This window comes from Neltuma alba, unplaced genomic scaffold, assembly GCF_004799145.2.
Source record: "Neltuma alba isolate B1F8T4 unplaced genomic scaffold, ASM479914v2 tig00010329_pilon, whole genome shotgun sequence".
Classification (NCBI taxonomy): Eukaryota; Viridiplantae; Streptophyta; class Magnoliopsida; order Fabales; family Fabaceae; genus Neltuma; species Neltuma alba.
In genome coordinates, this window is record NW_021635240.1 from 79,238 (window position 1) to 100,401 (window position 21,164).

Consider the following 21,164-nt stretch of genomic DNA (forward strand, 5'->3'; position numbering starts at 1 on the left):
TTTCAGCAATCTTGCTAAGTGCATCTGCTATTTTCATAGAGGGAGATGTGCGTTTTTTCTTGACTTCACTCTTTCTTCTAACCCCCAGTGAGCTACTAGGACGACTCCTATCTTTGCTTGTACCCCCACCACTGTTATCCTGCCTCAATTCAGTGTTGCCTCCACTACCTCCACTATTATCATTGAAGTTCACTGTGTTAAATTCCCCACTTATACCAGTTGGTGCACCTAAAATTTCATCACTATCTCCGGACCCTTCTTCCAAATCTTCATTTGGTGTTCCTTCACTTGGAAGTGTCATGGAAGAAGGTGCCCATGCTTGTGGTCCAGTTGCAGCCACACTCCCGAACAGTTGAGTTAATTGATCCCTAAATTGAAGTCCTCTTTCTCTAAATTTTTCATAGTTTGGAACTTCCTGCACATTAGACACCAATAATATCATAAAATATTCACAAAACAGTAAATATGCACAAAACATTAATAGGCAAAGAAAATGTAAGATCAAAAGGTTCAAAAATTACCCTTATTTTCCTCTCCCACCAATCATCAGTTGCACTGACAGTATTCCTTTCAGTATCCCATCCCAATCCTGTCTCGCGAAGCAGCCTATCCCATGTCTGCCACTCCTTTCGTAAGGAATCATATTTATTCTTAAACTGAGATTTTTCATACACTCTCCCAGTTTTGGCAGTAAACTTATCACCAAGAATATCCCAAGCTTTCTTTGTTAAGCTAGTACCCTTTCTTTCCCCTTGTTGCACAAGTTCAATGCACAGGTCAAGAAACACTTTAGTGGTTCTTAGATCCCAGGAAGCTTTCACCGTATCCTTACCCATTATGCTATAGCACAATTACAGCTCTTCAGTCATCACAAGTAATCAACCCAAAATCATATGAAATAACAAAAATCATATTGTCTACTGTAATAGGTGAAAAAGTTGATCACATTTTAAATCTCAATTCCTTCCTACCAAATCAAGTGTGACAAAAATTAACAAACACAAGAAAATTCTAATTTTACGTGGTTGGAAAAAATACACCCCCTCCTGTCTAAACTTCATTATCTGTTTTTACTTCAAAATACTAAAACTTTTAAAATGTCCAAAATAACATGTTAATTAAATATACTTTTTTTTCTTAACTATTGTAGAAAGACGATTGGAGGCCAAAGTAATAAGAATAACCATATTTGAACTATCATGCACTATAAATCATCTCGTACTTAACCTTTGAATAACTGTGTGTTACAAATATATTTGAAAAAAATTTGTTCATCTATGTAATTAATACAAATGTTCATGATGAACGCAATAATATTATAAAGCACATTATTGTTTTTAAAAAATAACATGTTGCACAAGCCTTTCATAATATTTTTTAAAAATTATATCCTTATCAGATTTGTCAACCGAAAATAAAAAAAAACTACCAACATAAACCTCTGACCAAAATACAAATCACTTCCTTCAATATATATACATGGATTTCAGTTGTGATTTCATTTTTCCTCACTCTCAAAAGTTGGCCATAAATTTATCAAAATCTTTAATACAACAATACAGGACAACACAATTCTTATCTCATCCCAAATCAGATTAACTCTTAACAAATAATGTTAATGAATTTACTTTTAATCACAAGTACTATCCACGGTAAAAAAAAAAAACCAAAGTCTCGACTTCACAGGCTTCTTCTCCGGGGGAAATCTGGACAGAAAAAACGATCCCACGCCAAGCAACAACAGGAAAAACAACTTGCATTGAATTTATATAACAATTGCCAGACTTTCTCATCCATATACGTCCCCTGCCTCCAGAACCAGACATTGATTACCAGAATTTGTTCCCTCTTCGTTTCATAAAATCAGAAGCAATTTACCAAACGAAGCAATAGTGATATCATTCCTTCGAACAACAAAAACCTGGTTCAGCAAATTCAAAAATGGAACCGAGAGGAAGCTTGCAATTCGAAGAGGATATACAGCCAAATCATTCCAAATCAACATACCACAGTCAAAATACTAATAGCCACAGTTCTAAAAAAATTCATATGACTTGCAACCGGATGACAGACCGAAAACAGAGGAGGGACCGAACCAGAACCACCGAACCAGAACCATAAGCAAGAAGCTGATAGATCGATGAATGGAGGAAATACATGAGTGAACAAAATTTTTAATATCACCAGAGAGAGCTAACCTGAGTACAAGATCTGACCAACCGAACTACACAAGCCGACCTCACCGGGCGAACTGAAGAACGAAGATTGGAGACAGAGGATGGATGGATCGGACTACCCAACGCTTGCTTTGGTTTTGGCGAGCCGAGAAACACACGACCACCCCTGTTTTCATGAGGCCAGGATGATCTCACCGGTGTCGAGTTTCAGAGCAGCGACGGCGAAGAGTCAAGCTGGCGAAGAGGCGAGCTGGCGATGAAGCATGGCCGAAGACGCGACCTGATGATGAAGGGGCGAAGAGACGAGCTGATGATAAGGGGCGAAGGGTCGAGCTTCGAGCTGAGTCTGATCGTTCAGCGAAGAGGAGGAGTGTCGGCCAGCGAAGAAGAGAAGGATCTGGGGTGTTTTTGGAATGACTATTGCCTACTGGAGCCATCCCAAATTTTTTTCCAGAAGCGAATAATATTAGCTTCTGGTGAAACCATGGTTTCATCTTAAACCACAGTTTACAATTTTCATGGGCCTGTTTGGATGACATTTTGGGCAAACCATGGTTTGGGCTTCCAAACCATGGTTTCCAGTGTCATCCAAACAGGCCCTATATCAAAAACCATGAACATCTTTTATCTTGGAGCTTGATCTTGCATGGTTTTCCCTACTCTTTCTCTCCTCCTTCTTCCTCTTCAATTTTCAGTCTCTCCCCCTCTTTTCTCTTAGCTTGAATAAAATCTTGTGTAGAATAGGAGGGAGTGGTATTTATAAAAATTTGCTTAAATCTTGGCCCTTGATCTTATGTTTGTGTGGCTTGATCTTGACCATTCATTTAATCTCTTTGGCTATGTGTTCCTTAGCTTCTTGATTCTTGCCACCTAACCCTCTTAAGTGTTCTTTTCATTCAATAGAAGTGTCATCTTATAGGACACATTACATGCCACCTATTACACGTATAAAGAAAGCATGATATTTTATTATATAATTTCATTCTTCCAAACTTAACCCTTAACAAAATGTGTTATTCTATTCATATATCCTCATCAAATTTGCCTTAAAATAGGGAGTTATTTGTGCATAATCATACCCTTGGCTATTCCTCCACTTATTTTATGATTTTATGTCGTATCGGATACTTTTTTAGGTCCTAACTCACTCAGTAACCCCGGGACATGTTCTAGCACCATTTTTCTGTCACAATTAAACTCATATGACATTATATAACATACCTAAAGAGGAAGTGATGCTTTTCCTTTTGTTCTTTCATTAAAACATTCAATAATATTTATTTTAGAGTAAACTTGACTAAATTCTCTCTATCAATCCATAACTCCAAAAAATTGTCTCTAGGTACCAATACTACCTTTTCATCATAGGGAATTTTTCTTATTTTCCTCAAGTCAAAAGTCAACCAATAAACATTTTATTTTGACTTTCCTTAGATAGTGTATAAATAGGCTTTAAATTTTGTTAAAGCCAACCTCTTTGCTTTTTAGGGACGAAATTATTTTTAAAACCTATGATAATTTCTCAAGTATTTACTTCCCATTTTTCTCCATTTATCTAAGGCCTTCTAATATTTTAAATAATTCAAATCCAGCTAATATTTGCAATTAGCCAAAATCCTGGGAATTTCATCAATTTGTTTCAGGAGTATTTTCATCATTTTTGACCCCATACGGGCCAAGACCTCATTTCCTATTTTTTCAAAATTTTCTAAAATTTTTTTTAGAATTTTTAGGTGTACTTTCCATCACTGCCCTTTCTAGCCCAAAACTTTCTGAATTTATGATTAGGTCCCTGCTCAGGTTTAGTCTCAAGAATCATCTCACTGAGGCTCCCAGCACAACTTTTGGCCCTTAATCATCTCTAATCCCTATACTCAAGACCTTAAGACTTCATTGGATTCTCTAACTTGCCTGTGTTGTAGTTTCGGAAAACTCTTACTTTGCAGTTTGGTCTTTGGGAATCTTCTCGTCCTTCCAGAGAACTTCTGGAACTTTTACGAAAAAGGATTTGGTAGCCTACCCATTTCAGGTTAAATTTGGCACTTCTAGGCCAAAAATTTGGGATGTTACACTCGACAATGCAATATACAAGCTCAAGAAACGATAAACTCCATGACCTACCACTCTTTTTAACGACAGACAATGCCTCCTCTCTTTTCCTATGTGCTCAACAACACTCTCTCCTTTATTCTCCATAGGTAAGTTAGTTATATGGTTAGCTGGTAGATGTTTTGGTTGTGTGTAACTATTATATAGGTGTTGAATGTCACATCCTGAGAAATTTTATCTGGACATTGAAAATTAAAAATTAGGATAAGGACGAATGTAGAAATTAGATGGGGAGATGAAACAACTTTTGATGTGAAACCCTGATAAGGTCCGAGCTAGCATTTTTGTAATTATTAGTTTAGAAAGGGCAAAACGGGAAATTTTGAGAAAATTCTAGAAAATTCTTGAAAAATGATGAAAATATGAGTTAGAGGTTTTGAAAACTTGGTTCAAGCCTGGAAGGTGGAATTATTATGAAAATAAATTATTATGGAATTTCCCGTAAACAGAAGTTTTTAGGGAAAATATTAGAAAATCATAGGAAAATAATTATTATAATTATTTATAGGCCTCAATAATTTTGGGAAGAATATGTATAAATCATATAAACATTGATAAAGGCCAAATCAGAGAAAATTCAAAATAAATACCTAGAGGAGGCAAAAAATTCTGAAAATTTTCAGATCATGTTCTTATATTAAAAGGTAAATTATCATGGAGAGAAATGAATTTTTTAGAGGTAAAAAAAAATTATAAAATGTTACTAGTGAATAGTAACCGATAAAATGTTAGAATGGTTTGTGATTTTGATTTGATTTGTTGGCCATATTTTTGAGCCATCCTAAAAAATTTGTGGGGCCCACATTGGGCCTAATTCAAGCCCAATTTCATGCAGCTTCTAGACCCTACTATTTTTAATTAAAATAAAATGCAAAAATTAAGGGATAATTGTTGGAAAACTCTAGTAATAGACACTTGTTCAAATCCGAACTTCCTTTGCATTTGATGATTGCCAATACACCCTCTTATGTGGCATTTTGTGCATCCACATCAAGGGAGAAAGGTTTGATTGGTTTATCTATAAATACCCCTCCCTAAAATACAAGAAAAATGTTAGAAAATTAGAAAAAGAAGGGGAGGTTTGCCACTTTGTGTCCAGACCAAGGAGACCGAATTTGAGAGGGAGTTTGAGCAAGGAACCATTTAGTTTTTACTAAGGAAGCATCAAGGCATGCTCAAGCTTTTCTATCCCTGAGTTTCAAGCTAGTTTCGTTTGGGTTTTAGCTTGAAATTCCTTGGTGACATGCTACTCGAATTCGGTTTGATTGTGCAACTATTATAGAAGGATAGAAACCTTAAATATGATATGGAACAAGCTTGTATAAGTGGTTTGTGAAGTGCTTTTTGGAAGAAAATCAAATTAGGAACCCTTATGTTCAATTCGGCCAAAAATAGTACATGGGGCAGCAGTTTGTTTTGCATTGATTTGATGATTCCAATGAGTTTAAAATGTTTTTTTTGTTTTGGAATATATCATTGGGAAGTGTTTAAAATTACTGAAATCAAAAATAGAATTTTTAGAAGCTTGAATACCCCTTTTCGACCAACATGATTTCATGAAAAATTGATTAGATATTTGAATTCCTCATGAAAAATTGTGTAGGATGAGCCAAGAGATCATTGATTCCAAAGGAAGAACAATATTGTTCAAAATCAAAGAAAAAGGGGGGGAATTGTTAAGTTGAAATTAAAGTGTTGTGTTTAAGTTATTTAGTTATTAATATAGCTTGTATTTATGCTTGAAGTAATAGGTTTTGTGAGAAGGAATCAAAGGGAATCATAACCCCTTGAGGAGACCCAAATTATCAAGTGATAAAAGATAGCATTGAATTATAATTTGATTGTTTATCTTGCTTGTTTAATGTGATTATGTTGTTTGCTTGGATTGAGGAATTGTGTTGTGATCTTAGTTGATTGGACGACTTTGGGTTATGCTTTGACCAAATGCATTGAATTATGTTATTGTGGAAGTATCGGTGTTCCTCTCCTAGCATGGTGTTAGTTATGATTTTATGTGGTTTGATTATGCCTTGAGGTGTGATAACATGTCACATTGTAGCTTGCTTGATTTACATAATAATTATAGTTTAATTGCTACTGAGATTTCTATGAAATTTCATTCCTCCTATGTTAAATTATGTCTGAAATAGGAAGTGGCTCATCTAAGGATCAAGGCAAGGAATTAGTGCTAGTATGAAAGAGCTTTGTGAATGTTATATTGTTTTGGGATGTTATGTAATGTTTAGCAAACTTTATGTTGAGTTTGTAATGAATTATGAATGATAATATGTTGTAAATTATATTGTTATGGCATGCCCTAATGCTAGAATATTGAATGGTGCAATGTCAAAGGATAAGGAAAAAGGAACAAGGGAACTAATTTCAAGAAAAATGTGATTAAGGGATAAAAATGCCTAAATAAGGGGCAAAATTGTGACACATAAAATAATAAGCAAATGATAGAATCTGGACCTGAGATTTTGCAGACATTTAGATCTCATTTTTAGATTTAAATCAAGTGGTAAACTATCAAATTTGGAGTTGTGTGCTAAGAGTTATGTCCTTCCAAAGTTAGGCTAAAATATTAAAAATTCAAAAATCGACCATATGAACAGTACATTTTGTTGAATTTTCTGGTGCTGTTCTGGATGGAATTGAGTATAATGAATATTTTTCCTCTAAAGAGATCTTACCAAGGTTTAAGGAAAAATTAGAAGCACCTCATTTTGATTTTTCTGGAACTAGTTATGAGTTTTCAAAATTGATCAAAATTCAGATGAATAGTATACAAACATATTTATATGCAAATCTTTGAAATTGAAACTTTTTCATTCGAAAACATTGGGAAATACATTATAATGGTTTCAATTGATGTAAAAGTTATTGTTTGTAGGTGTTGAAAGTTTTCTATTTAAACTGATTGTTAGTGAATAATTGCTTTTCGGAAGCATTGATAGTGATTGGGAAAAGCATTTAGAGATTAAAAGCATGTTAATCTTGTTTAAATATTAACGCTCATAAGGTGTTTGTGAAAATATTTATGAGACAAATTTGGTTGGAATATGATAGTTAATTAAATATCCTTAATGTTTAATCTCCATGTTTTAGGAACAAGAAACGTAGTGAACATAAATTGTCTTCATTTCACACACAACAAAAGCATTAAGCTCACCTACCATAATGACCATGTCTAAGGAGAAGTATGACTCATGTTTCAAGTAGTTTTCAAACTGGAAAAATTAATATGTAAGTTTTAAATTTTTATATAATTTCACTTCATTTTTTTATTAAGGTTTTGTAATTTTTTAGTCTTTTTTTGGGTGCTTATAATTCCTTAATTATAAGTACTAGACCACTGGTTCTTGTGGTGCTTATAATTCCTTAATTATAAGTACTAGACCACTAGTTCTTGTATTCTTATAATTTTTTAATTTGTAAAAGAAAGGATGCGAGTAGCTAGTATTGAGATGACTTTCATTTCACATACATCTAGATTAATTTCACCCCATGGTTTTAAGAAAAACAAATCAACTTGATTACATATTATATATAGATATAAGAAGACAATTGTGAGCATAATAATTTTTTATTTTTATGTTGATAATAATAAATAAATTTTATTTCATCATTTTTTTAAAAAACCATATTTTTTTACAATTTACACATGGCTTAATTAACATCCACATCAACCCTAATAATTAACATATGATAAGTATTGAGACAAATGTATATAATTGAAAAAAACTGTAAGGGGGGCTAATAAAAAAAAGGTATGTACATGAACTTGACTAAAAATCAAGTAACACTATAAAGATTAATGAATTAATTGTCCCTTTCAAATTATCTCTTGAAAAATTAAAACTTGCACATGTTTTTAACCTGTTGCATATAACTCTTATCAATTTATGTAGTTAAAGTTACTTGATTAAGTTAGGGTGTTTAGGTTTTTTTTAGCTTAACTAAGTTAATTAAGATGTTATTTTGATAAGTTCATGTTTAAGGTGTATTTTTATTAAAACTATGATTTGCCTCTATTAATGAACTGCTATTGTTGTTATATTCTTTTTTGGTTTAATTTGAATTGCATGGTTCAAATTAAAAATGGTACATACAAATTGCAAACTTTTCTTTAAAAAAACATTACTATACTTGTCTGTCCACTAGAACAGACAAGTATAACCCTAGATACTCATCTATTGATGGAGAACAAATAAGTATGTGGGGGCATACTCGTCTGTTTTGGTGGACAGACGAGTAGAGTTTCATAATATTTATCTGTTTTAAATAAATGAATATATCGTTACTATCTACATCTTCTTGGTCTACGTCCCCTTTTAAATAAACAAAAAAAATTGCAGTACAGACAAAAATGAACTTTTATAGTAGTATAAGAAAGATTTAAGAAAGAAGAAAATAATTTATAAAAATAAATTTGTAAGACTAAGAAAATAGAGCTTTTAAGGAAAACAATTTGAGAAAGGTAGGAGATATTTATCAATGATGAAGCTTTCCTAGGACAAGCCATAGGCTATCACAGTTCAAATGATACGGAGCTGTAAATAACTAAGTCAAAATATCAACTTTAAGGAAGTCTTAATTATTTAATTAGCAATTACAACTAGAACTCTAAATTGTAATTATTCCTTAGATAATTATTATAACTTTCTTAAGAAAATTCAAGAAAATCAATCGACTCATGCACCACATTCATACTATGGGAGATGAATACAAATTAATTGAAAGAGAAACATAAGATATAGATTAAATTCAACAAGTCATAAAATATAAATTGAATCACAAGGAGTTTGATATAAAGATTATCAACTCAAAAATTAAAGTCTCAAATATGGAAATTCAAAACCTAAAACTCTAAGAAATCATTAAATTCATAAAGAGAAAAATTAAACTAACAACTCCCTAGATAATACATAGAATTCAAGTGATTGAGCTCAAATTGTTTATATTATTTGATAGCATTTTCTAGGTTTTTGTTACTCTTTTTGGCTCATTTTTAATGATATTTGTGCTTAATTGAGATTGAGAGTCTTTGATTGAAGTTAGTGTTGTTTGAGGGTAAAATTGTCGTATTTATTCATTAATTATATTCAATTGATTTTTTGGGGCAATCGATACTTCAAACCATTGCTTTTATTTCAGGGCACTCAAGAAATAGAGCCAAGAGTGAAGATCAAGGGCACGTAACACATAAGAGGCAACATTAACGTCTCTGCCAAGTTTCGTCACGGCCAACTTATGCCTTCATTGTGGCAAAATCCAAAACTTCAACCAGAGATCTCTCGACCATAGTTTGCAGTGACGAAACCATACCTTCGCTACGGTGAACTCCTCGAATCAGCAATCCAGACCTGAACCATTTTTAGAAATTTTACCTACCCACTCACACAAACCGACACAATACACTTCATTACCTGTTTAGAAACCCTATTTTGGTGTAAGTGACATCATTCACTCCTATCACAGCCTCCATCTTCGTTCTCTCTCATCTTTCTCTCATCTTTCTCTCATCTAACCCTAATCTCCTCTATTTTTCCACCGTCAAACCTCCATCATGGGAAGCTCAGATTCATTCCTAGTGGAGCTATTTCAGATTTCTATGTGTGGCTAGGCGTTCCTCTTCCTCTTGAAGGTGTAGCAATGGCTAGAGTTCAATGAGCTAAGAAGGGGAGTAGTTTAATCCTAGTTCAGCTATGAGTTTATGAATTTCTAGGTTTAGGATCTGTAATTTGGAGTTGAACTACTTGATTATAGTTGTAATCAGTTTTGGAATTTTATTTGTGTAGTGGATTGGTCATTATAGAAATTTTGAGCTTAAATATATGAAGTATCATGTATGTTAGTTGTAATCTTTAGATTCTCTCTACTCTTACACAGTTATGTCTTGATATTGAGTTGATTTTGATTGCATTTGACCTATTACATTAATCAATCTTTCTATACACACTAAGAGCACCTCACAGGATCTTGAGAAATGGAGTTTCGTTGATTAAGATCCTAGACTTAAAGAGTACTTTAAGGTTTATCAATTTGAAACTTAGTGATTTCTACTCCCATGTCAATTGATTTCGAACTATGACTGCCTGAGCACACTTTCAAAAGGATCTTTATCATTGTCTGGTTATCTATTTATCATCATTCATTTCTCATTTCCCTAAAATCCAAAAATATTTTGTTTATTATTCAGTTCAATTGACCTAATGTTTTTGAAAAACCAAAGCCCCCCTTTTTATGTTCAGTTTGCATTGCATGACATTTAAGTTAGCTTAGGTTTCATTAAGGCTCCGTTCAAGTGAAACGACCCAAGGTTGCACCCTATAGTGCAATCCTTGGATAAAAATTTTGATTTAACCTCCAAGGTCAAGAAAAGGTTGCAAATCATCAAGCCTTAAAGTTCATCCCCAAGAAATAAGGGGAACTAGCTACTCATGAGACTAGAAGACAACGTCATTGATCGAAGAAAATAAGCAAAGAGAGACGAAAAAGAATGCAAGAGTAAATTGCGCCACAAGTGTGCATGCTTGTGTGATATGTTTTGTGAGTGTGGCATGTCCTCCATCTATATCTTGGCCCTCTTTTTATAGCCTAAGAGGTTTCTTCCTTTAGGTAACCTGAAGAGGTAGAGGTATGAAGATAATCAAGATAATATAATTTAAATTCTTGATTTTTAATCTTGATGAATCTTTATCTTCTTCTTCATCTTTCTTACTTCATCTTTCTTTTCCTGGATATCTTTATATTTTTTGGTTCATAAGTGGCTTGATCTTGGAGAGATAATGATTTGAATTTGAATCTTGATAAGAGATGATAATATGGATTTGATGAGGAGATGCTTCCTTTAATTTATTTAGCTATTATATTTAATTTAATTAAATAAGAGATATTGCAGGAGATTGAATCTTTTACTTAATTAAATATAATGGTTGCACAAATTAATATAATTAAGAGATTAATAATATTTGAAATTCCTAATATGCTCTTCATTAATCTATGTGGCATTTTGCTTGACTTGTTGAGGAAGTAGCCTTGTGAAATCACCGCTCTACCCCTTCCTTAATGCTAGCCACTTTTTTTGAGCTATAGAGCCATAAAAGACTTGCAATTTGGGCTCAAGTGATGCTTTTAGAGTCTAATTGAAGAGTATATGTGATAGGTTGATATGAATGTGCCTTAACCAAGTTGTAAGTCGGTCCAATTGCAATCAAAAGGCCTTAAACTTCATAGATCTCCTACATATGCGTTGTTTTTTTGGCTTTATTTAAGTCCATTATCGATCTTAGCAGCAATGTTTGGGCCTTTTGTCAATGTCTTCAGCCTTAGCCTATGAATCTCTTTGGAATATCCTAGAATCATAAAAAGAAATACCCTTCATCCGCATAGATAAATTCCTTAAGGAGAAATTATAAAAACAAAATAGACAAATGAGCCTATTTTTATTCTTTATTTTATTTAATTACTTTTATTGTATTTTTCCTTTATTTGATGCTAATTCACCTAATTATTATCACAAAACCCCAGAAATAGATATAAAATCATATAATAGAATAGGGACTCATCACCCCTACATCCATAGCATGTCCATTGAAGAAGAGCTCTTATTCTTGAATTTGATAATTGAAGTTGTCTGTGCATTACAGAAATCAGCAATCTCTATACCATTTATGGCAAATATCCCCTAGCAAGAGGAAGTCTTCCTATCATATGAAGAAGGAAAGACTACCATATCTCGGGGAGATGTAACCTTGAGATCATTGTATGAGGCACATAGTTAAGCATGAAGGTATAAGATGAAAAAATGTATTATAACCAATACTATATAGGGATTCCTAAGGAGGCTCATATAACCCATGCTCTAGCCATTGTGGTGATCCCACTGGTATGCTTGGCAATTTAATAGTAATTGAGGTGACTTCATGCATATGCACGTCATGTTCCAAGACAAAAAGGATATCAACCATAGTAGTACACATAAGGTATGCTGACCTTTCACTTGCTGTCGATGAAGAAATAGGTAGAAAGCTGTCTCATACAATCTTGCAAAAAGCCAATTTTTCTGTATATGATTTCTAAGATGACTTTGTACAAAGCAAAAGAAGCTGATGACGAGTATTTATAGCCCTCCCACCATGAGGATCATCGAAGTCAACTTGACAAATATTTATTGCCAACTATAACCATTTGTTGATGAAAATGAAAAAAAAAAAAATTGAAAGCATGGAAGGGTAAAAGCATGAGTATCATAGCAGTGAGTATTAACCCCCATAGTTTGTAAAAATTAACCCTCATAGTTTGTAAGAAACTAAGGTTCAGTAACAAAGAGCCACACCTCAAGTGTTCTATGCTATGTGAGTAATAATGATAAGTCTCTATTAAGGCATCAGGAGAATAACTAAACCTTGTTGCAAACCATCCACTCTCTCTAAGCAACGAGTTAGCTTAACTCTCCTAACCTGAGAGGTCATTATCACCTACAACGTTCTTCCTCTTTTTTGTGGCATGCAGGGAATGAGATAACTCAGCAACATTAGCAATTAAAGCATTAGTTGAGCCATAGAACCATAAGCTTGAGGGTAAGAGTCCATTACGTCAGCATAAGCCCATATTAAAATACCATTATCCCTTTGAAACCTGTAATACTATCTTGAGAGCTTTATTTGGGTTGACCTAGTCCTAATCACCTGGCTTTAATATAGACCCTACCTGCACCGCCTTTGAGTACGACCAAACATTCCACATTGTTAGTAAGGTCAGCCAATATGCTCTTAGAAGAAAGAGAGCTGAAGATGATCACCAGATATATTGAAACTTAAAGGAAGGAATTTTCAAAATCGAAACTTATCTTGGGAGTGCCACCTTCACTCAAAGACCATTATTTTTTAATAAGCATGATTAATCAAAAGTTAAGAAAGCATCAAGTGAATTACTTAGCAGTTTCACAACATGTAATAATCTAATTGCAATCCATAAATCCGAACCCAAACATGGACATGATTAAAAGAAGTCTTTGCTATAGCCATGTTCGTCTGCCACTAAAAAATTGCCAACATGAGGCTTTGTAGGAGCCATGAACATTGATTGAGAATAAAAGATTTATTTCGAACATCGCTGAAATAAATTAAATGCCCATATAGTTGTAAAGTTGTTAAATAATCTTAACCTAATCTCAAATATGCTAGTATAGATCAATTAAAGATTGAAGCTTCGAAGCATAAACTACATGATAGCCATCTAAAACCCAACAAAAAAGTATAGTTTTGTCTTTAAAATTCCATGTGTTGTGCACCAATTGCAACTTAGAAGTAACATTTGTTGTCTAAACACGAAAAACTTTCCAAAATAATCAATATACCAGATATATTAATATCTCGAAGAAAGATAAGTATAATCAATAGGATGATCATCAAAACTCAAGGAGTGAAATGGAAAATTACACTGCCTTAAAGAGAGAAAACTCCCCTGAAAAAACTACCCAAAAAAATATCTATTTGCATATATACATATATATATATTTGTTTACATAAAACATATGACTATGAGAGAGGACTTTAAGGAACTAAATTGAAACTAAATTAAGGGAAAAATAAAATCAAAGATAATATTTTGTAGACTAAATTGAAATTGCATCAACTCGATAAATGAAAATAAAGGTAAAAATAAGTTTAATATACCGAAAATAAATTTGACCTTTGTTATATATATTATAAGAATTAAAAATAACAAATAATTATAGATATATATTATTTTATTTTTTACAATTTTTTTGACCTTGGATACTATTTGTTATAATCACAGTTATGTATATAATAAAAATCAAATAAAAAATAAAAAAGAGTAAAATACTCTAACCTTCCTTGCATTTTATTTTAACTACACAGACTTCCCTTCTATTTGAAAAATATACGCTTAAATCCAAATAATTAACTCCATTAAGAATATTATAAAAAAGATATTTTTTAATTAAAATTTAGGTTGAAATACTTTTTATTACTAATTTATCCGTTATAACACTAAATCTCTAAATTTTAGCTAAAACTATTTTGAAGAATTTAAAAAAAACAAATTTATCTTAATTTTACTTTTTATTTTTACAAATAGTTATTTTTTTAATGTTTTTATCATATTGAGACAGAAAATAAAATAATTTACTTAATGTTAACATTAAAAAATAATGAAAAATTCCTTCAATAAATATATAATCGATCAAATAAATTATAAATGTTTGAAATAAAATTTTGTTTAAAAATTTTAAATTTTAAATTTAAATTATTTATGTAGTGTTGAAACTGACAAAATTTATATTATACTATTAAAAATGTATTTAAAATATTTTCTAGTCATTTAAAAGAAATTTAAATAAATAAGTTTTAATATGTTGCAAAGAATTAAAATTATATAATTCTATAATATAATCAAAATTAATAAATCATATAGAATAGTAAACAAAATTCAAAAATACATATTATAATTTTTTTATAAATAATTATTTTTTATAGATATGAATGTTTAAATAATATTTATGTTGAGGAGCGATGTTTTGATCAAAATAAAAATTTAAAAATCAAAGGGAACGGTCAACTAATAATTAAATTGATGGAAATAGACCATCAAATGTGTATAAAAAAAATTTGTATAACATAAATTTTAATTTTAATAAAAGTTTATAAGATAGAGGAAATATTTTTATAATAAATCATGTTCCGCTCTTCTTTTCCGCTTCAGCATTCCGCCTCTCCCACCCTCCACTCCCGTTCGAGCGAATGAAACGAACAAGCCAAGAAAAACTTGATACTTTCTCTCTGTTTCACTCTTTCTCCTACAAATTTCTGCATTTACTCTGATCTTACACTTATGACTCTGCAATGCATTCGCTCTATCCCTGTTTCTTGTGGGTCTGTTTCTTTTTCTTTATTGCCTTCAATTTTCCCTCACTTTCTTTCTCTTTCTTGCCCTCACAAAACGTAACCCTCTTAGGTGACGCCTATTTCGGAAATAAGGCCATTAGTCTCACCCAAGAACTCAGCTGTCACCACCATTCTTCTTCATCTTCTTCTTCTTCTGGGGTTGGAAGAGCTTTCTATGTAAACCCAGTTCGATTTCTTGATTCTGAAACGAACTCTACAGCTTCTTTCTCTTGCCGCTTCACTTTTTCAATTGTCTCTTCCCCTTCGTGTCATTCTGGTGATGGCATTGCCTTCATGATCATCTCCAATACCGACTTGGTCAGCTTCTCTCGTGGCTATATGGGTCTCCCATCTCTATCTATAAATCAGCAAGATTCTTATTTTGCTGTGGAATTTGACACCAATTTTGACCCTGCAGTGGGTGACATTAATGGGAATCACATCGGTATTGATGTTGATACAATCATATCTATCGCCTCAGTGGATGCTATTTCTGAGGGAATTGATCTGAAGAGTGGGAGAAAAATTACGGCTTGGATTGAGTACAGAGATGCCCAGAAAATGGTTCGTGTATGGGTGGGTCACTCTCCAGCTCGGCCTCAAACTCCTATTTTGGTTGCTCAGATTGACCTCTCTGAGAAACTTAAGGAGTTTATGCATGTGGGTTTCTCTGCCTCCAATGTGATGGGCTCAGGTATTCATTCTATCGATCATTGGCAATTCAAAACTTTTGGGTTTATTAGTTCAGTGAATCCGATAGATATGGTAGAGGAAGGAGACTGTTTCTTTTGTTATCCAGAGAATTCTACCATAGCTACTCACCAGATTGATAATACTTACTATAGAAGAGAAAAGCTAGGGGACATGGCTCTTGGGTTGGGAGGCATTGCTGCATTTATAGTCTCTGCATTTTTAATCTGCATATTCTTGGTTAAGAGAAAAAAGGCAAGTGTTGGAGATCCTTTGAGAGAAGATCAACATTGTGAATTCCAATCCACAAAACTCCCCTCAAGATTGTCTCTCTCTGAAATCAAATCAGCAACAATGGGATTCAGCAGAGACAGACTTGTTGGGGAAGGAACATCGGCAAAAGTCTATAAAGGGTCTCTTCCATATGGAGGAGATGTTGCTGTGAAAAGATTTGGGAAGGTTAATGGCTGTAATAGCATAGACTATTTGCACAATCCTTTTACCAATGAGTTTGCCACCATGGCTGGCTGCTTAAGGCACAAGAACTTGGTTCAGCTTCAAGGATGGTGCTGTGAAGGGTCTGAGTTAGTTCTTGTCTATGAGTACCTGCCTAATGGTAGCCTCAACAGAATCCTACACAAGAACTACAATTCTTCAGTGGTTCTTTCATGGAAACAAAGGGTGAACATAATTCTGGGGGTTGCTTCTGCCCTCACCTATCTTCATGAAGAGTGTGAGAGGCAAATCATTCACAGAGATGTGAAGACCTGCAATATAATGCTCGATGCAGATTTCAATGCCAAGCTTGGGGATTTTGGACTGGCAGAAGTCTATGAGCATAGTTGTGATACAAGAGAAGCTACTTTGCCTGCAGGAACAATGGGTTACCTTGCACCTGAATATGTATATTCAGGTGTTCCAACTGTGAAGACTGATGTGTACAGCTTTGGCATAGTGATGCTAGAAGTGGCTACTGGGAGGAAACCGGTGGAAGATGATGGAACTGTTATTGTAGATTACACATGGAAGATGTGGGAAAAGAGAAACCTGGTTGAAGCTGGAGATCCAAGATTGATGGGGAAGTTTGATGTGCAAGAGATGGAGAGGATGCTCATGGTGGGGCTTATATGCGTGCATCCAGACCATGAGAACAGGCCAAGAGTGAGAGATGCAGTTAGGATTCTCAAGGGTGAAGCACCGCTTCCATTTTTACCTGCATGTAAACCAAGGGTGAGAATTAGGCCTGTCTTACCAAATGATACTGATGAAATATTGGATGTTATAGGAAACAGACCCAGTACTGATGAGGCTTCCTATTTGACCCCAAGGAGCCGCTTTAACTGAGAATTGTACATTGTTCAGGTTTATAGATGATGATCGTGTCCAAATTTTTAGTTCTATCAGAAGCAAACATAAAGGATTATGCTCAAAGGCTACAATATGAATGAATGGATTCTTTTAGTCTCAAACAGTTTTTCCTAGTCTAGGATAAAAACAGTTTTGATGTTTCTATATGATAGTTTTAAAATTCACACGCGTGTCCAATTATTGCTAGAAGCAGACCAATCCTTGGAGTGCAGTAACATGCGCTAGTATAATGCTTTGAAGAAGATTTGTTTCTGTTTCAAAAGAAAGATGCTGCTAGTGACTCTGCTTGAAGGTAAGGTTTACAGATGATGATTGTTTTCAAATTGATACAAGATTTGGTTTCAAACTATCAGTGATATCAGACGTAAATGCTGTGTTTGTTCGAAGTTTATAATGAATAGACTAATTCTTCAAGTCTCACACAGTTTTCTGAGTCTAGAATAGGGGCAATTCAGATCTTTCTATGTTGTTATATTGAAATTTATGTGTGTGAATTTGATTGGAGTGACCAATTCTTGCATTATTTTAAAGCCCAATTCCATCGGCCAGGCAAGCTAGTGAACTAGTAAACTAATTCCTTGACCGGTCTAGTCAAGAGTTTTGAGGGGATGAACTGGTTCTATTTTATATATTTCTTCTCCCTTTGCTGTGTTTGAAACAATTTGGTTGAGTTGGGGGGAAAAAATGCTATAGTTTCTTTTCAAATCATGTAATAAGTTGTCATAGAAATATTATAACCCTTCCTTAAGTTTTAAGACCGCTAAGAAAACCATGCTGTAAATGAGGCACTCATTGTTTTAACAGCATCCCATGAAATACTTAATAATATAGACTGAAAGAATTGTTCATTGTTTTTTCCTTCTTCATTGAAACTGATTGTGCGTTTAAATTGGTACAGGCTCCAATGATGAATACTGAACTATAAAAACCTGTCTCCCTAAGTATTCAGGCCAGATTTTGCAAACTGTAAATTGAAGCATGTCATAATTAGCAGTTATAGGGAATAAGTGTGTAAAATGCTTGTGTCTTAGGAAAAGTTTCGCTTACCCATCCAATATTATGTTTCTTTTTTTTTTTTTTTTTTTTTTTTAATGAACATGCCATGTAACGTTCTTGTTGTCTGTGTACCTAGCGGTTGCTTGGTGTAACAATAGTACTTGCAAGCAACAGAGTCAGCTTCTGGATGTAGTAAAATTTCAGACTTATCGTTTCATGATGTGCTTGAGAATTCTGTCACTTTTAATTGTTCGCACAACTATCTGATACCCTTCAGAGTTTTGATTGATAAAAAAGCATTGGAGTTGTCCATTATTATGATGTTCTTGCAGGCCTTGCTTCCACTTTCTCTCAGGAATCTCCCTTGAACATTTTGGCTTGGATGAATCTTTTATTTGGATTGCAAGATCTGGACGTTCGAATTCTGTTGTGGTCTGGTTATTTTCATTCTTTCCCCATTTCGTTATCCATTAATCAAATAGGCAAAGGTTTTAATATAAGAGCTAGTTGATTAATTTAAATAAATTAAGAAAGTTTGTTAAATTAGTTATTGGGAAAATGACAAAAAAAGGACTGTTGAAATTTGAAATGACAAAATGGACATGCAAATAACTGAAATGACCAAATGGGCATGAGATATCAATATGGAATTTTGTCAATTCGGTAGAAAGACTAAAACGCCCTTGAACCTCTCTGAAGATATGAACTGAAAGAAAACGCATAATATACCAGAAGAGAGAGAGTTGAGAAGACGAAGCTGGAGCAAGAGTCAAAATCTGGAAAGAGGAAAAAGGTAAGCAATTTTTCCGTTAAAATGCTAGTATCGCCTGATTTCTTGACTCGCTTTGTTGCTACATGCTCGAATGGGAATGGGCTTGTGAGTGTAAGGGTTTAGATGAAGAATTTGACCAGGATGAGAGAGTGACGAGCCGGAAATGGAAAAATGGTGGCAAACAATAAGCATGAGGCGGTCAGTGTTGTTAAATTCATTAGTGAAATTGTAAAATCCTATATTTAAGTTGTCAATGGAGTAAGCAGGTGTGTGTTTTTTAGGTGTTTCGAAAGATAAATGAAATTGATTATTAGGGAACTAAAATATTGATTTATGTTTCTTTGTTGCAGGTTAGCAAGTTTTGATGACATCTAACATTGGGTCTAACACTGATGAGTAATTTTTTTGGTGTGAATAGAATAACTTTTGAACCCTTAATTTTTTTGGGAGAATAGTTGATAGGTAGGTTATTCTTTTTGTAAATGATGTTAACTGGGTATGATATGTTTTGTAATCTGAATGACAAGGAAACATTAAGTGGTGGTTTAATCTTAATGTTAACTTGTCATTTGAATATAAGTTATGTAATTTCTGTCATAGGCGTACTGGTTTTTAGTAAATATTATCACTTCAGTAGTCAATTCCATTATATATGTAATAAAGTCTAAATGTTAATGTAAATATATTATGATGTTCTTCAGGTGTACTTGTATGTTATTTTGTCAATACATTTTACCATTTGCTTAATTCCTCCAAGGGAGATGGTGAAAGTTGCCAATGGGCATGACCAGAGTGGTTAATTTGATTACAAATGCTGTTATTCACATTACAAACGTTATTATTATCATTATCGGGGTAGTAAAATTGGCTGAAAATATATGTTGCTTGGGTTTGAAAGAAATGAATTACAAATGGCAATAGCGAGATAGTAACTCTTATTACAAAAGTTGTAATTCACATTACAAATGTTGTCATTATCATTATCAGGGTAGTAAAATTGGCTCCAAATACATGTTAAGTTCATTTGACATTAACCAGTTGCAAATGGCAATAGCGAAATCGTAACTCTCATTACGAAAGTTGTAATTCACATTACAAATATTATCATTATCATTATTGGGATAGTGAAATTAGCTCCAAATACATATTATTTGGGTTTGAAATAAACGAGTTGCAAACGGCAATAGCGAGATGATAACTCTCATTACAAAATTTGTAATTCATATTACAAATGTTGTTGTTATCATTACTGGAGTAGTGAAATTGACTCCATGTTACTTGGGTTTGAAATAAAGGAGTTGCAAATGGCAATACGAAAGTGGTCACTTTCATTACGAATGTTGTTAATCCCATTACGTGTGTAGTGAAATTTGGGTCCAAGTAGATGTAATTTGGGGTATAAATAATTGAGTTGCAAATGCCATGACAAAAGTTACAACTTTCATTATGCATACTGTAATTATCATTACTTGTTTAGTGAAATTATCCCAAAAAAGATTTAAATTAAGTCAACAAATATCATAACTTACAACCTACAACCATAAGTCAAGTATTTTGACAATATCTGGACACTACTTTCACAAGTACTATATGTTTAATTTACGTAATCTTTACTACTATCACAGATGCTGTCTTTTGGTCAGCATGGTGGCTTCATTTGATGAAAACAAGCTTAATGCTTAGTCACGTCTTGAATTAAGGTCATGATTCACTAGCCACCACATGAATGCATAATTCAGCTTCTACTTTGAGCTCACAGGCTATAAAACAATATGATTCAAACGGCACAATCATAATTCAGCACTTAGAGACATAAATTATTATGTCCAAATCAGTTTTTAATTTCTAGCTCTTCAATCCTCAAACCAGCAGATTTCTTAAAAAAAAGAAAGGAAAATCAATTTTATGCCTCGATACTTTAATTCCACAAGCATCAATTCACAAGCAATAACCCACATACCCATATATATACAAATATTTTACACGTATTGAATCAGCTTTTAACCTTCAAAACATTTCAACTAGAAGTAATATATAATCTGTAAATTATTTCTACTTTCAAAAGATGCTAATATATAATTTAGATTCATTAAACAGTCTTTCAACACCATTATATCAGCTTCTAAATTTCCAAAA

The 21,164-nt window shown here is 33.2% G+C and overlaps 1 protein-coding gene across 1 annotated transcript; it reads left to right on the forward strand.

The window, feature by feature from the left end:
* Positions 1-15,104: 15,104 nt before the first annotated feature.
* LOC114755744 (L-type lectin-domain containing receptor kinase S.6) lies at positions 15,105-17,361 on the forward strand. Its single transcript, XM_028944612.1, has one exon. It carries the CDS (start codon positions 15,161-15,163, stop codon positions 17,234-17,236), a length of 2,076 nt encoding a protein of 691 aa, XP_028800445.1. The 5' UTR covers positions 15,105-15,160; the 3' UTR covers positions 17,237-17,361.
* The last annotated feature ends 3,803 nt before the right edge of the window (positions 17,362-21,164 follow it).